The sequence below is a fragment of the Lissotriton helveticus genome, chromosome 7, assembly GCF_964261635.1.
Source record: "Lissotriton helveticus chromosome 7, aLisHel1.1, whole genome shotgun sequence".
NCBI lineage: Eukaryota > Metazoa > Chordata > Amphibia > Caudata > Salamandridae > Lissotriton > Lissotriton helveticus.
Genome location: NC_136068.1, coordinates 396,493,799 through 396,512,993, shown reverse-complemented (window position 1 = coordinate 396,512,993; position 19,195 = coordinate 396,493,799). Strand labels below are relative to the sequence as shown.

The 19,195-nt window shown below is 49.1% G+C and overlaps 1 protein-coding gene across 5 annotated transcripts in view; it reads left to right on the top strand.

Moving 5' to 3' along the window:
* GSS (glutathione synthetase) overlaps positions 1-19,195 on the top strand; it is a 757,391-nt gene that overhangs the window by 235,745 nt on the left and 502,451 nt on the right. For all 5 annotated transcript variants that reach the window (XM_078652246.1, XM_078652247.1, XM_078652248.1 and 2 more), the window contains one exon: positions 2,133-2,208. In XM_078652246.1, coding sequence (XP_078508372.1) covers positions 2,133-2,208 — 76 coding nt within the window. The remainder of the gene's footprint in view (positions 1-2,132; positions 2,209-19,195) is intronic.

Genomic DNA, 19,195 nt, shown 5'->3' with positions numbered 1-19,195 from the left:
GCCAAGGTCTACACCCTCCTCGCGGCGGCCCTTCACTGACCGTGTGCCTGATTCCAGGGGAGCTGTGTGCTCTGTAGAGGGCCCTGCCATGTTCGGCACCACTTGCGTCCTTTTGGCGCATTCACACGCAATTAATTGCGCAAGGCACTGCTCCATGGGGTCTATGGCCACGTCCACCACCCAGTAAATAGAGGCGTCAACAGCATCATAAAAATCATCATCGCAAGGCAGGGACGCCAAGGGATCCTCATAAATATCGTTAGAAGCCTCCATGAAGGAAGATTTAGGGCGCAGCACGGCTGGCAAGGTAAGTAAAAGTGAATATAGAGCTGCAGAGCAGCTGTCAGGGCAATATGGGCAGTCAGAAGGCTGCAAGTTAGGGACTGGGGAGGCCAGTCAATGAATTTGTGAGCGGGTAGAGCCCGCAGTTTTCTGGTTTACACCCAGGAACACTTACCCCCAGTATAATGGGTAATAATGACTGGGAGATTGTTCCCTGCAGAGGCTTTCCAGGCCACCGTTTGTACAGACCCCTGGGGGCATTCTCAGTAACGCTCACTACCGACCCTGCTTGAGGGCATCAACAGTGAATGGGGAAATTCACTTGTTAGAATACAGACCTCCCTACATGTGAGGCGCCACTCTCCAGGCAAGGCTTTAGCAGTGAACGGCTACCCTGCACATGATTCCAACACTGTCAGTGCTCAGACAAACAGAATTGTGTGTCGTATGCGGAACGCCACACCCATATGTGCTTCTCCAAGCGAGCAGAGTACTGCTCCGTGGCGCAGTCTCGCACTGACTGAGCAGTCGCGGAGTATCGCTTAAAGCATTCTTGTGGCTGAGATACTCTCAGAGCACTCGTGAACCACATGTTTCGAAAACAATTTTAACAATGCAGTTTGAACAGTAAAATCACTTATCACCACAGTATCCAAGTAGTATGTGAAACATGACTTATCTGGGCTGCGAGCAGCGATGAAAGAGGGTCTCGCAACATAAAGGGAGGACTACGAGGGCTATGACCCAGCCTTTCTGGATACTGTTCAGGACTACTGCCATTATTTGATTGGCTGTGTTTTTAACCATTCCCTGAGACTAGTGGGACTGGTAGTTTTGTTCCTAATGTTGAAGATTAAAAAATAAATAAATAGAGTAAAGCATAATCCTCACCTTTGGTCCTGATTTAGAATGAAGATGTTTAGAAACACATGCCTCTCTTTTAAATTTTACAATGAAATTATAATGAAATTATTTATGTTTTTAATGTAATTTTTATAATGTACATGTTCATGTTGCCCGCTGCTCTCTACTTTTTTATATCGTGCACTGGATCTCTCACTTGTCAAATGAATCTTTGGATTGTTTTTAATTGTCTGTTGATGTTATGTACTTTTAAGATTGTAACGTCTACAATCGAATAAAGTTATTTGAACTTGAACTTGGACATGCCTCTCTATCAAGCTTCAGCTGGGTGTCCTCTGCATAGGAATAAAAGGAAAACAACAACCTTGGGACACTCGATGCTAAACCAGAATGATCAGAGACAAATTGATGGAGCATAACTGCTTGAGAACGATTTGCCAGAAATTATTTAAGCCGATCAAGAGCAATATGGCAAATGCCTTGTCGGCCATTTTAGTTAAGAGTATTGTATGTTCAACTTTATCGAAGCCTGCTGACAAGGCCAGTATTATTAGTATTAGGAGTGGCTTTTGGCAGCCTTCAGATGGTCATATTGTATGGCTATTAGTGCAGCTTCTGTTGGGAAGGAAACCAACCTTGAGTACTCCAAGATTGCTGAGGTTTCAGAAAAATTGCATATTTGAGAAGCAACAATGCTTTACATAATTTTAGCCCTCACCAATAGAAGAGTGACAGCACAATAATTTGGGAGATCCAACTGATCCAAGTTAGGTTTTTTAATAGTGGTCTAAAAATGCCTTGTTTACGAGCACCAGGGATGAGATAATGTTGTGCAACACATTGATGGAAAGAATATATTTGTGTAACAGAGCACTGGTATAACATCTAAAGGAGATTACATTTGCACAGTACCATATTGGTAGCATTTTTTTCATGCAGTATCTTGCAGCATTCTAGTAACTTTGCACTTGTGTATTCTTCTTCAGTACAGTTAAAGTGGATGATTTTATCGCTCGGCTTTTTAAAATCTACAAGCAAGTTATCGAAGAAGGATTAGCTCAGGTAAGATCAAAATGAAAAATTAAATAAAACAGATGAGCTTCTCCGATCTATTGGATACCTTTTATTTATTTATATTTGTTCTGCTTATAAACTGTTTCATTATCTTGCACATGTAACAACTGAACATTATTTGGAAGGTGCAGTTATATTGGAGAGGAACAGCAGTTAGTTAGCTCAGATCAAAGATTTTCTTTGCTTCTCATTTCCTGGTCAAGGATTGTGTTCTTTATTACTTCATTTGTATTTTTAGAAGGGAGGGTGGTTAGTACAGCTTTTAAATCTGAAATTCAGAGACTGTTGGTAAAATATAAAATTTCCAAACTGTCGTGAAGGATTTTTTTTGATTCTATTAAGGACACAGTTGTGAGGATTACACATTGTCTCCTTTTATTCATGTTAACAGCTATCAACAATATCAGTAACCAAAACTTTGAAAGACTCATGAGGTTGTAGTTTTTAAAGAGAACATAAGAGTCCACGGCATTCACTCTTCTTCTTCTTCAATACATTTCTCAGGAAAAGCCCCATTTTGCTCTTTCTTCCCCAAAACTACTCTTATCCAATAAGTTACTTTTTTTCCAGTGTCTAATGAGAACCTGAGGATAACAGAAAACATAGTTGGAAACTTGACATCTCCGAAGTTACACATTATTTAAAAAAAAACAACATAGTGACCTTTTTCACAAAAGGTACATTCAGACGCAAAGATTTACTCAAGTGTAAATTAACTTGTACACCTAAGAGTAACTTTGCTTTTTGCTATTCACTTTTTTGCTGTTCACCATTTCCAAGCATAGGATTCTTCTTGGTGTAGACATAGAAGTCGCTGTCCCCTGCAGTTCAGGGTGTAATCTGCTACAGTGTAATTTTTCAACCGTAAAGTTACTACTACCGCATAGTATAATAGCCGAGTCCTGACCCACATTGCACACACCTGACACCGATTAACTTCAAACCACAATAGTAGCCACACCATAGAGTATGATTTTCTCCTGTTCCTGTTTGTTATCCTTTAGCCACCAGGAAACAGTCATCTTTAAGGATGGAGAACCCACTTTCACGTATGAAGGGAAAGAAAAATTGGTCTGAGGAATAGACAGATCTTATAGTGAAATTTATGATCAACCACTATACAAATATCTATATTGCTGCCTTTCTTCACCATCAGTGGGACACTGAAGGCAGCCCTGTGACAGGAGGCCACTGTTTCAGGGAATACATCAGCTGAGGAGGAGGTCTGCACCGTTTGGGGCACAAAGAAAAGTGACAAGATGAGAGGAGGCAGGTGAAGGAAACGTTCTCCAGGATATACCTGTCTAAACCTCTTCCTACAAAGACACCTTGACCACAGGTCTGTCTCATTCCTCTCAGAGAGGGCGTCCTCTCTACAATTCATTCACAACTGCTATATTGGAGTCCTGTGGCACACAAATCCAAGGTTCGCCAATAAGATTTTAACCCCCTCTCTCTTTCACTACAAATCTTATAATCATTGACCTAACTCAGTCCTTTCCTGATACCTACATTAGAAACATATTGCAAACCTAAAAAAAAATTGCTTTATCTATCCACACCTCAAAAATTTATAGTATCAAATCAGGAGCAATCAGACAAACACCCCAGCCATGAGCGATAAAACTGAAGTCCTGAGCCACATTTTGTAAGCAAAACAAGCTTACAACACAGTGGCGTGTCATTAAGCAAACCTCTTGCGAGTTTGCTTCAGTTGATCTGCAGCAAAACAAACGAGCATTGGTATAGCCAATAGGTCTCGCCTTTGGCACCTTATAAGTGTTTAGCCATGCAACAGTTGATGTTGTTGCACAAAGGATATTGTGCTGGATAACTAAACACTTATAAGGTCCCAAAGTTGAGACCTATTGGCTATGCCAATGCTTATATTATTATGCTAACGAGGGCTTCTAAAATAATTGTTTTTAATCTTAAAGAACAGAGCCGCTTGAGAGAAACTATCAAATCTAAAAATCACTACTGGTCACCAGCTCCCGGAATTCGAGCTGCTTGGCACATTAGGAGATCGATAAAAACAATGTTTTGCAACGTGTTCAGCCTCTGTTCAAATACACGTTTATGGCCATGCTTTGCTTTTACGTTAATTTTGTTTTCGCTTTACATATTCCTGCTAGCTCATATGGAGTGACTTTATTAACATTCCAGTACAGCACTGTGCTTACATATTTCTGAAAATGCTCTAATGGTCCTTCAGCAAGCTGTTCACTGTTGATTGGAGCTGTAAACCGAGGGTGGGGGCGGGGAGGGACGGAGCCGGCAAGAATTTACTGTAAAGAACGAGGGCGGCAGGACAGGAATGAAAGCCATCCATATCTATGTGACTTTCTTAAGAGAAGAAAACACGCAAGTGAAGAAAGAAAGGGAGTCAACGAGGAGGAAATAAGGTGGATGCATTAACCAGAATGTAATATTCAGGTTAATAGCATCCTTGGTGAGAACTGGAGATCGACAACAAAGCATCACATTTTCACCCATAAAAACGCGTTACTTGGGCTTTCTTCTCTTGATGGTGTAGACAAGAGGACCTGAGGCAAAAAGGAAGGGAGGGAAAGAAAGAAAACGAGGGTGAGAGATGTTAAGAGTAGGGTGGTAGAATGGAATAGCGAGAGGAAGGAAGAAAGGAAAGAAGGGAAGATGGAGGCAAGTGGTATGGAAGGAAGAAGAATGGAAAAAAGAAATCAAAGGAGGACGGAAGAAAAGGAGGAAACAGATAACTAATGCAGCGAACAAAGAGCAAAGCCGAGGCAAACAAGAAAGGAATGCATAAAGGACCTCAAACAAATAACAAGCATTGGCCGCGCGGTTGTGAAAGTGACGCGGCCGCAATAGTGACAATGATTGCGCGCCATGAGTGATGCGCTTAATGAACCATGATGAGGAAAGCCAGATGACGCCTCTGGTCGTAACTGTGCGAGTAACCGCACACTCTAGGCCACACAAAAAGCTGTGGTCGGCTTTTTAAAGCCCACTCACTAAATGTCTCGCCAGAGCAGTGCATGCGCTGGCTCAGGCGAGACCTAAAAAGGGCCATTTAACTTTTGCAACCCTCAATACCTCTAAGTCTATGCAAATATGGGGCCTTAAGACTATATTTGAAATATTAAGAGATCAGACAGGATACACAATAATACAAAAGAAGAGAATACTGTGAGGAACAGCTAAACTAAACAAATGTGCACCACATAGCACAATGCACATACAAGCACAACACGGTTAGCAAAAAACTGCTAACAAGGATGGTCTGTTCCCTCCATTACCAACTTTTTCAGGTGGCCAGTAGGTGTAGGTCTCAAAACAACCCCCACTATGGATAAAATGTATCTGCAGGCTTCAATAGATACTGCATAGGTATTACAAAACTCTGGTTTGAATGACCACAAGGGGCAAGAAAAGCAACTGTCTGAGTCAAGCCAGTCAATATTAACACTAACAGAACAGCCAGAACTACTTTAAGAAATTCCATCCACTCATTTTATCCATTACAAGCACCAAACAGAAAAGTGTAGGAGGCATCGCTAAGCCCATGTAGAGGAGCCTTTATGCCTCATATTGCCTGCTCCCAACAAATAGCCTTACCTACAAATGAACAACTAAAAAAGCAGTATGATGGGGCGTGGCCGAGCGAGCCATGATGATGGACACGTGCTAGGCGAGCTCCGCTCAGCCCTAGCAATTATCCTACATTAATCCTGCTTCCTCTGTAATTTGTGGTAAATTGACCGCACCTGATGTATGGTGTGAGTAAGGGCTGCCTTTGAAGCCCTGTTTCATATTTGGATTGCGGCGTGAGTGCAGTGGTGGCTGCGGCCTGGATTGCCGCCTGTGGGCTGTGGAGTTGAGGCGGGGCCACACCCCTTGCTATTGCTGCTGAGGAGACTGAGTGCGCCGGGTCCAGGCCTCCGGTGCCGTGTGGGGATGGAGGCGGAGTGCCTTCATAGGATCCTCGCAGTGAGGAAGACTTGGTGTAGCGGCGACCGTTTGGATCCGGCCTCCTACACCCGGTAAGAGGACGTCTCTGCCCCCCCCTTCCCCCATGAGCGGCAGCATCGTTGTTGATGGCCGTATCGGGCCGCAGGGGTAAAACCTTGCTTGAGGGGCCTCTTTGATCCTGGGCCGGCCGCGGTGATTTGTGGCCGCATTTAACTGCGGGCTCCAATGCCCAGTTGGCTGCCTCGTTGTTCCTTCCCTCTCACTTGATTCAAAGCGCCTGCTTCGGTGGCCATATTGGGTCGCGCCGGCCACTGGGGGAGGGTGCTGAATTGCGTGCTCTCTGGGGACCCTTGTGGATCCAGGCTGCTGCGGTGATTTCTGGAGACCTGCTGTGGGCCCTAGAGGGGATTGTGCTGAGTGTGGGGGCCCCCCGTTGGATGCCAGGTTTGAACCACGCTCGGGGGGGACAGTCCTGTAGGCGCCGGTGAGGCGTGGGCAGCCGCAGCGGCATGAAGTTGCCAGCGAGTGCCAGGAGAACATCCTTGGATTCTCTGCGAACCCCCTGTTGGTTGGCGGTCCCGCATTCGGCAGCAGGTCGGGTCGCGCGAGCTGTGCATATATACTACTGTGGCTTTGAGTGAGAGTTTGGGAGGACCGGGCCTGTATATTGGAGCCCTGTGGGCGGTAGGAATTGTGCAGTGCCTCGTTCCCCTTGTCTTCTTGCTGCGCCACGCACAATAGAAGGACTGCCTTTGCGGTAGGGGATTCTTGAAGGACCCAAACTTAGTGACCTGGTCCCTTCAAGATTGTTAATTCTATGAACTGAGACCTGGCGGTACAACTGATAGAGTGACGCAGCGGCTGCAGTCGGAAGGCCTGGAGTGTGGCGAAAGTTGGAGTCCGGCTTGTGTCTGCTTATTGAGACGGCCACACGGGAGTTGCTGGAGTGGGGCACCCATTAGGGAAGGGGGAGACGCGCTTGCCTGCGGAGGCAGCCGTGCTAGTGCTTGGTGTGGTGTGTGGTCCTTGTCCGGTCTGAACACTCCCTGGCTGATTGTGTAGCAGCGAACCGCTGCACGTACTTGAGTGAGCCTCCTCACTACCCTACATTTTGGGGCCTGCGTTGTCTGGTCTGAATAGTGCGCTGGATCCAAGCAGAGCAAGCTGGACAAGTTCACTGGCCCTGGGGCCTCCACAACTTAGCCTGGAGGAGCACACGGAGGCATGCCGGATAATGCCGCACTTATGGCGGCCATCACACAATCTAGGGATGACCTAGACGCTAAAATTGGAGCGGTTGGCTCTGACGTCATGGTGCTCCAACAAGATCTGCGCAGTGCCGTAGGGTGCATTACTGAGGCTGAAACTAGGATATCTGGTGTGGAAGATGTAGTCACCACTCTACAAAAAAAGGTTACCTCATTGGAGACCGCCCAACGTGGCTTGGCGACGCGGGTGGAGGATGCTGAGGGCAGGGCCAGACGTAACAACCTCTGCCTTGTTGTCTTCCCAGAGGGCTGTAAAGGGGGAGGGACATGGAGCGGTTCCTTGCTCAGTGGCTGGAGAGTTGTCTCCTCCCAGAGACCCTGTCTCGGTGTTTTGTGGTGGAGCGTGCCCAGAGGGCCCTGATGCAGAAGCCTCCGCCCGCGGCCTGGCCAAGGTCGGTCAGAGCTAAGTTATTAAACTACCATGATTGGGACGTTATCCTGAAAAAGGCCAGGGCCAAAAAACCTTTGCCAACAGACAATTTCTGGCAGCCAAGGCCCGTCTTCGGGATCTCAAGCTTCCGTATGCCTTGCTGTACCTGGCCAGACTGCGGGTGGTCTATCAGTCCCGCACCCACTTCTTTGACTCGCCGGAGGAGGTCTTTCGATGGACAGATGAGACAGTGAAGGTCCGTCCCCATATGCTAACCAGACGGGAGTCAGACTCCTTGTCTGGTGAAGTGACCCGGAGGCCGCCCAAGCCAAAGCCTAAAAGGGATAACCACTCCAGGTCTAGGCGTCGCTCTCAGTCGTGCAGTGATCCTTCCCGGGCCGGATCGGCCCCTCAGCAACATGCATCGGTATCCTAAACACTGTGGGGACCGTTGTCCTGAGAAACTTGGACACTACTACATTTGACCAGAGAAGGACAAATGAGGGCCAAATACCTCTGACAGACGATGCCTGACAGGGAGAGTGCCTGCTGATGTGGGGTTGTAAGTAGGGTATCCATTGGCAGGAGTGGGCTGGGACCTCCCGTTGGGGTCCTCAGGCCGCATCCGCCGTGACAGATACTTCAGTGGTTTTGAGGTATAGTGGGAGGGCAGCAGTTGGGTTGTTTTTGTTATCAGATTGCACTATTCTGTGCAAGTACTAAGGCACCACATACACACCAATCACTTTTCTATGCACCTATAATTATCACTAGGGTCTCATATGGCAGCCCCATCAGGTAGACAACAGGTCCATCCTGGTACCCTTCGGATAATAAATAAGCTGGAACGTTAGGGGGATGTTGGATAAAATCAAACGAGGGGCTATACTCCAGCAGGCTAAACGGGCTCAAGCTGACGTTCTCATGTTACAAGAGACGCAGGCAAGGGGACGAAGGCGTTATGCCTACAACGCTATGGCTATATCCAGGTGTTTCACTCTGGGTTTATGAGAGGGTCCCGGGGGGTGGCAATTCTTATCCATCGCAGGGTTCCCTACAGCCATGCTAAAACGAGGGCTAATATCCAGGGGAGATATCTGTTTCTTTATAGCACTGTTGGTGAGGAGTGCGTGGTACTGGGATGCGTTTATGCTCCCCCGCTGCTCACCTGGTGCTTAGTTGAGCACCTCATGTCTTTGTGGGCAAATATGCCGGATGGCTTGTCTGTGGTTGGGGAGGACTGGAATAATGTATTGGAGGTGGCCAGAGATAGATGGAGGCCTGGGGGACTCTCAGATACTCACCAACCCACTAAACTACACTCCCTGGTGATGGGGCTTGATTGGGTAGACTCTTGCCATTGGCTCCATGGGAATAAGAAGGGATACACATATCTTTCTGCAGTTCATGATTCCTGTTCCCGACTGGATTATTTATTCGTGTCCCGAGCGGTGGCTGACAGAGTGACTGAGGCTGCTATCCTCTCCTGGGGATTATCTGCTCAATCGCCGGTGGCTCTCAATCTACAGTTGGGCCCGGCGAAACAGCCCTTTAGATGGCACCTCTCTGTCTGGAATTTACAGAAGGAGGAATATTGGGTACATATAGTAAGTGCTGTTGACTGCTAATTGGAACTTAATGTGGGATCGGTTGAGGGGGCTCAACCTCTGTGGGAAGCTATGAAACCCACCATACGCGGTGTAGACATCTCTTTCTGTGCGGCTCCTCACAGAACACGCAGGGAGTACCTTCTAAAATCAGAGGCCACTATTGTAGAATTGGACGTCGCAGTAGGGGAGACGGGGTGATCAGGTCGGTCGCCAATTATTACTACCACAGCAAACGCATGCAGACCTTTTGTTAGATGAGGCCCGCCTGGCTTGGTCGGCGACCCGTAGTAGGGTTTACCAGTGGGGGGATAAGTCCAGTAAGCTGATCCACAGACTGTGTCAGGGGGGCACCATACCCACAGGCTCTCCCTAGTATAACCGGCTCAGATGGGGAGTCCCACACAGATCCATCTGAAATTGCTGAGAGCTTCGCCACATACTATGCAGAGTTATATGCCCCTAAAGAGTGTCTCCATGAGGATGTAATAGGCCACTTTCTTGATGATTTCCGCCTAAGGCCTTAACCAGTGAGGCACTTGCAGAGCTTGATCTTCCACTCACGGAGGAGGAGCTGGGTGCCGCCCTGGGTGATCTGAACTCGGGGAAGGCCCCAGGACCTAATGGTTTTCCATGTGAATATTTTAAGAAATATCTATCGCGGCTGGGGCCCCATTTTCTTCGAGTGGTGGAGGAGGCCAGGGAACAGGGTTGTCTTCCCCGCCATTGGAGACACACAGAGGTGGTGGTCTTTCACAAACCTGGCCGACCCCCTGACCAACACGCCTCATATCGCCCTATTTCTCTGCTGAATGTGCAGGCCAAAATCTTGTCCAAGGCTTTGCCCTCTCGCCTTCGGCCTCATATAACGACCAGGACGGTTTTATGCCCCAAAGAGCAACTCGCCACAATATTTGTCTTGCGCATGTTGCTATTGCGGCTATTCGGGGGTTGGTCGAACAAGCAGTGCTGCTTTTGGCAGATATGGATAGGGCATTTGATTCCCTTAGTTGGGTATATTTATTCGAGTTTCAACGCAGATTGAATTTGGGCCCACGATTCCTGCCCTACCTGACATTACTGTGCACTGATTTTGAGCTCTATTATTTGGCGGCTCAACTGTAATGACTTACCCAAGCAGTGGCGCTGGAATTTAGGAGCTCGGATGGACCAGTGGGACGGTGGATACTGCGTCACGTATTGTCCTTTATAGTACTCTGTTGGACCTAGAGATGCCAAGTCACATAGGGTAGCCTGGCCTAGGGTAAGACAGTCAATTTCTAGAGGCAAAAGTGTTAAGTTTGCGTTCCACCCTGAAGTACCTCAGCATCCTTCCATACCAAAAATGACAGTACACCAAAATTTGTAGGAAAATACGTTCTGGTTTATAAAAATTACTCTGTTCTCTCTTAGTTATCTCTTCTAACAGTTTAGTTGTTGTATAGGTATTTATAACAAATTTATTGCATCAACATCACAGATCCCTTTTGCTGAGCGACGTACTTATTTTCCCAATTTGAACGTTCTAAGCATCCACTTTACAATTTAAACTATACAGCAGCAAATGGGGTGTCTCCCTAGGGAGTATTCAGGGAGATTGTTAAACTTAAATGCTCTTTGACTTTTCAGCTAGAATGTGATAAAGGTTTGCCACCGTGGATAACTTTAATAAAATGACTTTGACACCATGCAATAAGGAAGCTGTCTTTACAAAGGTACTAGGTTTCCCTGTGTTATTTCAGTTGGAAGGAAAAGTAGTTACACAACTTGCCTTGCTAAAGGACAACAGAGATTTACCACATCTAATTGGTAGACAACTTTCTCTCCCACCTCTGAAATGAAAGTGTTAAGCAACCTCATAAACAGTAATGGCCTGTAAATAACCTTCAAGGCCTTACTCCCCGCTTAATAAAAAGAACACTGGCTTCTTGAAGATCAATCCTCCCTTTCCCGCCACCTCGGCTCTTCTTAGTCAGGGAAGAAAGAAGGTGTCTAAGCTCTATGGGGAGGTCCCAGTTCTTTTGTTTTCCCCCAGTTCGCTCCTTACTTCGAATGCCGGGCGTCTATCACCAAAGTCCTGTGAAGCCAGATAAGCTAGCAGTACTACCAGGCTTCAGTTCGCTCCCCGCTGTGTCTCTCCCGCAAGCCGTCCCGCTCGTTCACGAGGTCGGCACTCGGGAACAGCTACGCGGCCTGAGAGGAAGTGGCGGCCGCTCCTCCCCCTTCTCCTCACCGTGCACCGCCTTTGCTGTCCTCCGGGGAAGCGGCACCACCGCCCAAATGCCAGTGACTAGTGAACTCTCCACTGAGCCGGCTTGGTCGTGTCGATCCTCCTGACACCGCTCCGCCCCTACCTTGGGACTAGCGTTCTCCTCACGGGCCTGCACGATTCCGCGAAGGCCCCGCTCTCTCCGATGCGCCCCTCCTTCACAGGGACTACCGCTCTCCTCGCTGAGCCTGTGCAGTTTCACAGCGACTCTCTCCTTTCAGCCACGCTACCGGAGGACACTGCCCTGTCTCCTCTACCCGACACTCTCGTTCCTCACTTAACTCACTCGTGGGGGATTTCTACTCCCGTTGTGGCAGTATCTAGACCAGGTGAGAGGGGGTGAGAAGGGGAGTGCGTGAAGCGCATATGGCCATTCCAAACGGAGTTCAAGGAGAGGAGGGGAGGGTTCAATTTCCCAGCATCAGTTCTCTTCTTCCTGGGTAATGTTCCCAGGGTTTCTATCAGGCTTTCCCACTGGACCACAGGGCAGAACGATCACACAGTTCAGTTCCCAAGTTCCTTCCCAAGGCTGGGGGGGTGTCGATCTTCAAGGTCTTTGGGAGGACTTGTGTCCAGGGTCCACAGGAAACCGACGTGGCAGGGTTAGGTCAGTAGTTACAAGGGGGAAGGGGTGGTGAAGCAGTAAGGAAGCAACCCTACACTGGGAAGTCAACCCTCTAGGTATCCTACCCCCGCCTTATACTACAGCCTGTACTCCAGCTGACTCTCTCTGTAAGACAAAATGGCTGCTCCGCAGCTGACCTTTTATAGGCTGGCCTCAGAAGGTCCAGAAGGAACCAGAAGGTTCTGGAAGGTCCCTATTCTAACCTATGGGTCCTGTCTTGAGATGACCGTTATGGCAGTAACTGACCACCATTTTGTAGGTCTGGTAAATCTAGTCAGGGAGGCATCTAGGCCTCAAGTAAAGACTATGAGGTCAAAGAACACCTAACCCCCAGGTCAACATCTCAAAAATCCAGTGGACATGAAAAGATAAAAAGGTTTGAGGGGCAAAAAGGGGACAAAATAAATAATTAAATAGGAGGGACTACCCAAAGGCAGACAGGTCTAACATACTCCTACAGCGGATGTGCCTGGGGTCGCTCACTAGTGAGGAGCGGACCCTGAGGCTCTGCTGGAATCAGAGTCAGCGTAGAGCTGGAATCTCCCGTCCATATGCTCCGGAGATACCTTTGGGTATGTGTACAGCTTTACCGCATGGAGGTGAGTAGGAAGCCCTGGGAGTGCAAGTGTTGAGGGATTTGTATGAAGGCGGGGCCCTATTGCCTTTTCAGGTGCTGCAGGATAGATATGGTATTCCCCGCGGAGATTATTTGTTACATTCTGCCCTCATAACAGCAATACAGAAACATTTGAAGGAGGAACTATTGGAACCAAGGACGACCATGGCATGCCAATATGTAATGATGGCAGCAGGGACTTTCAAGGCAGTTACGTGTTTATACCGACGCATGGTGGGGGAGGGCGTAGAACCAATGGGGGATTTGCGACGGAAGTGGGAAGTGGACATCAGCAGGGAGATACCTGAGACAACCTGGGCTCAATCAGTGAGAAGAGCATGGAAAAGTACTAGGAATGCCAGGTTTCAATTAGTACACTTTTTTATATTACATAGGGCATATCTTACCCCGGCAAAGATAAATAAGTATTTTACAACAGATACGGCTCAGTGCCCATGGTGCACATTAAGGGATGCGGAGTTTCTTCATATGCTGTGGGCTTTCCTAGTCTAGGTACATTCTGGGAGGGTGTAGTAGGTCTCCTTTGCGATGTCACCGAGTGAAGCATTGAGCCGGACATGAGCATCTGCTTGTTGCATTGGTTCCCACATACTCCCAAGACGAAAGTAACTAGCAAGTTTTTGGATCTGGGATTGTTATTAGCAAAGAGGGATATTACAGCACACTGGAAGTCGAGGGAAGGTCCTAACTTTAGGAGATGGAAGACGGAACTAACAAAATGGGCAACAAGTGAAAGTATGGTCCGACATCAGCAGGCCAAACGGATGGCTAATGATAAGGCGCTCAAATCTGCAAGGGCATGGGAAGCTTTGGTTCAGTCCCTGCAGACACCAGAGGGGGGTTCTGATGCCAGCTCGCCCTTGAGTGCCCCAGTGAGTTTGCCTTGAAGTATGGCCCTATGCACAGACATAACGGATGGTTCTTTAAGCAGAGGGAATGGAGTTTAGGAAGTACCGTAATAGAGACGACATGCCTAGTGCTGCTAAGCGAGTTGTTGCACTAACTTGGATTGTAAGCTGATGGTAGGGGCACACCGGTAGCCGCGGAAGGGATGGGTGGGGGTGGACAATTTGTTATAGTTTTTGTTGTTAAGAGTAAGAAAGCATACCCATTATTACAGTTGTTCTACGATTGACCAACAGGGAACTGCAAGTTGCAATCAAATAGTTCTAATGAAAAATATATACTATAGAATATTAGCAGGTATTGCCGAACGTGTAGTAAAACCAGACTGTACTGAAAATTAATAATGGGATATTGCTAATAAAGAGATTGGGGGATTGAATAAAATGTATAATTTGACTGTTGATGTGCGGGATAAAATCAATAAACACATTAAAAAAAAAAATAATAATTACTCTACACTGACCTCACTGCGTCGGTGCGCATCGCTGGCTCTTCTCCCTCACTGTTTTCCATTGGGCAGGGCACCAGGCAAGGCTGCCCACTGTGGCCATACCTATTTGCGCTGGCTATGGAACCCCTGGCAGCCTGGGTGCGCATGGATGTACAGGTGATGAGCTTTGACTGGGCACACGGTCTGTCAGAGTGTATTGCGCTGTATACCGACGAGGTGCTATTTTTTCTTACCAATGTGAATAAAACGGGCTGAGGCTGCTCCGCATCATGCATAGCTTCGGGGAGTCCTCAGGATTGTATATGAACCCTCAGAAGTCTACTTTATGGGTCCTTGGGAATGCAGTGGGCTTCGGATCCTGGTCCTCGATGGTTCAGATGGCTACAGGGGGGGTGAAGTATTTAGGGGTATTTTTATCCGATTCGCCCAGCATGTCTTGAGACCGACATCTAGCTCCAGTATGGGATCGTTAGCGGAACGTTCTTAAGACCTGGTCCCATATGCCCTTGTCTATTTATGGTAGATCGGCCATCTTTAAGATGGTCTTGCTCCCCCGTTTACTATATCACTTGCAGAATTGCCCTTATCCGATCCCTCCCGAATGGTTTAGACAGGTAAATGCGGCCCTGGGGCAGTTCTTGTGGGCCAGCGGAGTGGCCAGAGTTGAGTTAAGGACATGTTTCCAGTCTATGTATTGCGAAGGGCTGGCGACGTCTGCCATTTTATCTTACTAAATGGCCTCGCACCTGCTGGTATTAACTGACTGGTGGTACGGAGATAGGGCAGACCCTGCTTATGCAGTGTAGCGGCGGTGTATGGGGGAATTCACTTTGCATACTATATTATACTCTGCACCGCTACGCAACTCCCTGCCGTCAGTTACGAGGGTCATTTTTCCGATTTGGTGGCAGGCCCTTCGGAGGATGGGGTGGTGGAACAGGCTGACGAGGGAGACTCCTCTTTGGAACAATGGCTGATTGCCTCAGTTGGCTGCTCTGTCTGGGTTTCGGGGCTGGGACAGTATTAGCATCTCTACCCTGGGGGATGTAATGAGGGGACCGGTCCTGAAGTCTTTTCAGGATCTTCAGCGAGATTTATAAATGCTGAAAACCCAGTTTTATAGATATCTTCAGTTTCGGCATGCTGTCTCCCCCAGCTTGGAGTGCTCAGAGTCACTTGCTGAGTTTAGTCTGATTGAGGTAAAGGCATTTATGGAAGACCTTCAAGACCATTAGATGTCTACAATTTACCAATCCCTGGTTACTCATAGCTCCTCTACATTACAGAAGCTCAGAGAGGCCTGGGAGAGTGATGTGGGCCCACTGGAATGGGAGGACTGGACAGAGGCACTGGCCTCCCCGAGGGGGGCTGAAATTGCGGTGCGCCTGCGCCTTACCCAGTTCAAGTACCTTCACTGGGTATATTTTACTGTAGTTCAGTTGTAGAGGGCGGGGTTGGTGGGCTCCCCTGTGTGTGTCAGGTGTGAGAGGGAGGAGGGATCTCTAATGCACACGGTTTGGCATTGTTCTGCCCTATCACGATTTTGGAGGGGGGGTTATGGCCCGCCCCTCGGAGGTATTGGGCTGGGACCTTCCCCGCTCGCCGAAGCTGGTACTTTAATTTCAAAAGTGTTTTATTGATTTTAAGAGCAACAGTAGGCATCACAGTACGATAGAAATGCATCAGGCATAGAAGGCAGTCGATACAGACAGGTACGTCTTCTCTACAGAGCAAATAGCAGTTTAGGTTCATTTGCCACAACAGAGGTATAGTGCCAAGGCTGCAAATGTCAAGCGTAGTGAGGTAACAAAACTGTGGGAACAAAAACCAGAACTCTACCCCGTTTCTAGCTTCCCCCCACCCTTCCCACTCCACCCAGTGTGCCGGACTCGTGAAACAATCACGGTTGCATTCACAGAATGAGTATCGCAGTTATCCATGGGATCATGAAGGGTCATGTGTAGGCTCTGTGAGTCGCAGTAAGCGAAGGTATCTGGGGCAGGTGATCTTGTTAAATTCTTTGGACAGGAGGGAAAGCAGCGGGAGCCAGACCTTCCGGTATGCAGTCGTGGAGTTTGTGAGCGTGGCTTGGATACGTTCCATCCCCAAGGTGAACCAGATTTTGTGCAGCCATCCCGTGTGAGTGGGCCTGGTAGTCGAGCCCCAAAGGGACAGAACATGTTGTGTTGCAGCCTGCATGGTGATCCCCATTTGATGACCTCTGGGGGACTTCAGGGGAAAGGTGAGTGCGTTAGGTAGGCCTAAGATGGTGTAAGCTGGGAATCTCGGGATTTCAGTATCAAAGGTAGAATCAATGTCATCCAGGACCGTCTTCCAATAGTCCTCGACTTCACAGCATTCCCAGAGGAGGTGAGTCAGGGTACCCCTTTCCCCGCAACCTCTCCAGCACAGCGCGGTACGTGTCGGGTTACCCTTGTTGAGCCGCACCGGAGTGAGATGCCAGTACATGGCCAACTTCGTCACTGCTTCCCTACCTGCGGTGTTGCGGGTGGTGTGAGAGGCTCTATAATATACATAACTCCATTCCTTGGGTGATAGAGCCCTCCCCAATTCCGCCTCCCAGCGTTTCTGGCCCGCTGTTTTGCCCGAAATGGCTGGGGCCGTGAGCATTTTGTAGAGGTCTGAAATAAGATGCCTATCCGAGTCTTTTGTCACCAGCCACTTCTCAAAGTCCGTCATAGGTATACCAACTAAGGGGGCGATGTCTGGGTGCGTGAGCCGATGCCGAAGTTGGAAATACTGAAATAGGTGGGGGAAGACAACGTCGTAGCCCTGAATTATGTCCGAGAGGGGGAGAAAGCCCTGCAGGTCAAAAAGGTGGCCGGCGGAGAGGCAGCTGATACCACGCCATTGAGGAAATGCATGAGGGCCAGTGTCTGGTGGATACTCCGGGTTGTCCAAGAGAGGGGTAAGTGGGGAGGGAAAGGTTGTCAACCCCTTCTTGACAGCGACCGCATTCCAAACCTGCATGACGGTACGAGTGATGGGGGATCACAAGAGGTAGCGCGGCCGAGGCTGCCGGGGGAGGAACGGAATTTTCCAGAGGGATGTCTGGGCCATCGACCTGTCCTGAAATAACCATCGCTTCTCGGATTCCGGCCTGTACTACTCCACCAGGTACCGGAGTTGGGAGGCCTGAAAGTACTGCAAAAGGTTGGGGATCCCAAGGCCCCCTTCGTCCGCGTTCCGGTATGCTAGTCGTTTATGTAAGCGTGCTCGCTTGCCTTCCCAGATAAAATGGTGGAGGGCGGCTTGTAGACGCGCGATGGTGCCAGCCGGAGGGAGCACCGGGAGGGTCTGAAAAATGTACAGAATTTTGGGCAGAGCCGACATCTTCACTGCCGCGACACGTCCCAACAGGGAAAGGGGTTGTTTGGACCAACGCACAAGCTCGGTCCGAATTTGGGAGGTGAGGGCTGCGTAGTTGAGAGCTACCGTCGACTCTGTAGACGAGGTAAGAGTAACGCCCAAGTACGGGAGTTGTGCGGTCGACAATAAACCTCCCCTGTAAGCGGGTGTGTCTGCCCGTGGTTGAGCATTTTTGCCCAGTGGCAATATGAGGGATTTCCCCCTGTTGATTTTGAAGCCGGAGACAGCTCCAAAAACTCTAACTCCTCCAGGAAGGCGGGAACAGAGCGGTCCGGATGATCCAGAGCGGCTATGATGTCGTCGCCGTAAAGGCCGATCACATGAGGCTCCCGGCCAAAGGTAATGCCATGGATAGTGGGGTTGCCTCGTACCATGCTGGATCTCAAAAGGGCCCGAATGTAGGCCGCCTAAGCGGACCCGAGCCTGAGGACGTTGGTAGCAGCTCGCGATCCAGGACTGAAAGCGGTCCCCTAACCGAAAGCGCCGTAGGACTCGTTGTAGGTAGGTCCAGTCGACCCGGTCAAACGCTTTCTCAGCGTCAACAGCCAGCAGTGCAGAGTCCGAGTTTTGGAAGTGAGCCTTGTCAATCAAATGGAGTATCCGCTTAGTGTTATCGCTACATTGGCGATTCGGAACGAAGCCCGATTGGTCGGGTTCCAAGATCTCGGGCAAACATGGACCAAGACGCGCCGCTAGGACACCCGTAAAGAGTTTTAGGTCTAGGTTAAGTAAAGATATAGGGCGGAGCGCAGAGCAGTGCGTGGGCTTCTTACCCGGCTTAGGCAGTACCACTATCTCGGCTGCAAGCATATCTGGGGGGATGGAACTCGGGCCCTCGAAGGAATTGAAGAGTCGGGTGAGAACAGGAGCCAATAGCTGGCAGAAGGTTTTGTAAAATCCGGCCGAGAAGCCGTCAGGCCCCGGGGATTTGAGAGGGCGAAGGCGGGAGATAGCAGCGAGCACCTCATCCAGGCGGATAGGGGCATCTAGGGCGTCCACGTTCGCTTGAGACAGCTCCATGATCTCCGCCGACTCCAAATAGGCGTCAACGTCCTCCGGCGATACAGAGTCGGCTTTATATAAAGAGGCGTAGAAGGTCCGGAATGCCTCCGCAACCTGGGTCTCCCCAGTGATGTCTAAACCAGAGTCATCCGTGAGGCTGGAGATATTGGAACGTTGGGTTTTCGCCTTCAGGGCGCTAGCAAGTAAGCGGACAGTTTTGTTCCCCCCAACGTAATAGGTATGACGGAGGCGAAAAGCGGCAAATTCCGCCCTATCTGTATCTAGGCTAGCTAACTGGGCTCTGGCGGCCTTCAGCTGACTCCAGACCCGTCGAGCACCGGTGCGGCTATGAACCCTCTCCAGTTCAGAGACCTGAGCAGTGAGTTCATCCCTTTTTGCTTTGCGGACCTTGGCCTCTGCCGCTGCAATCACAATAAGTTCGCCACGGGCCACCGCTTTCAGGGCCCCCCAAAGGGCCGACACCGATGTCTCGGGGGTG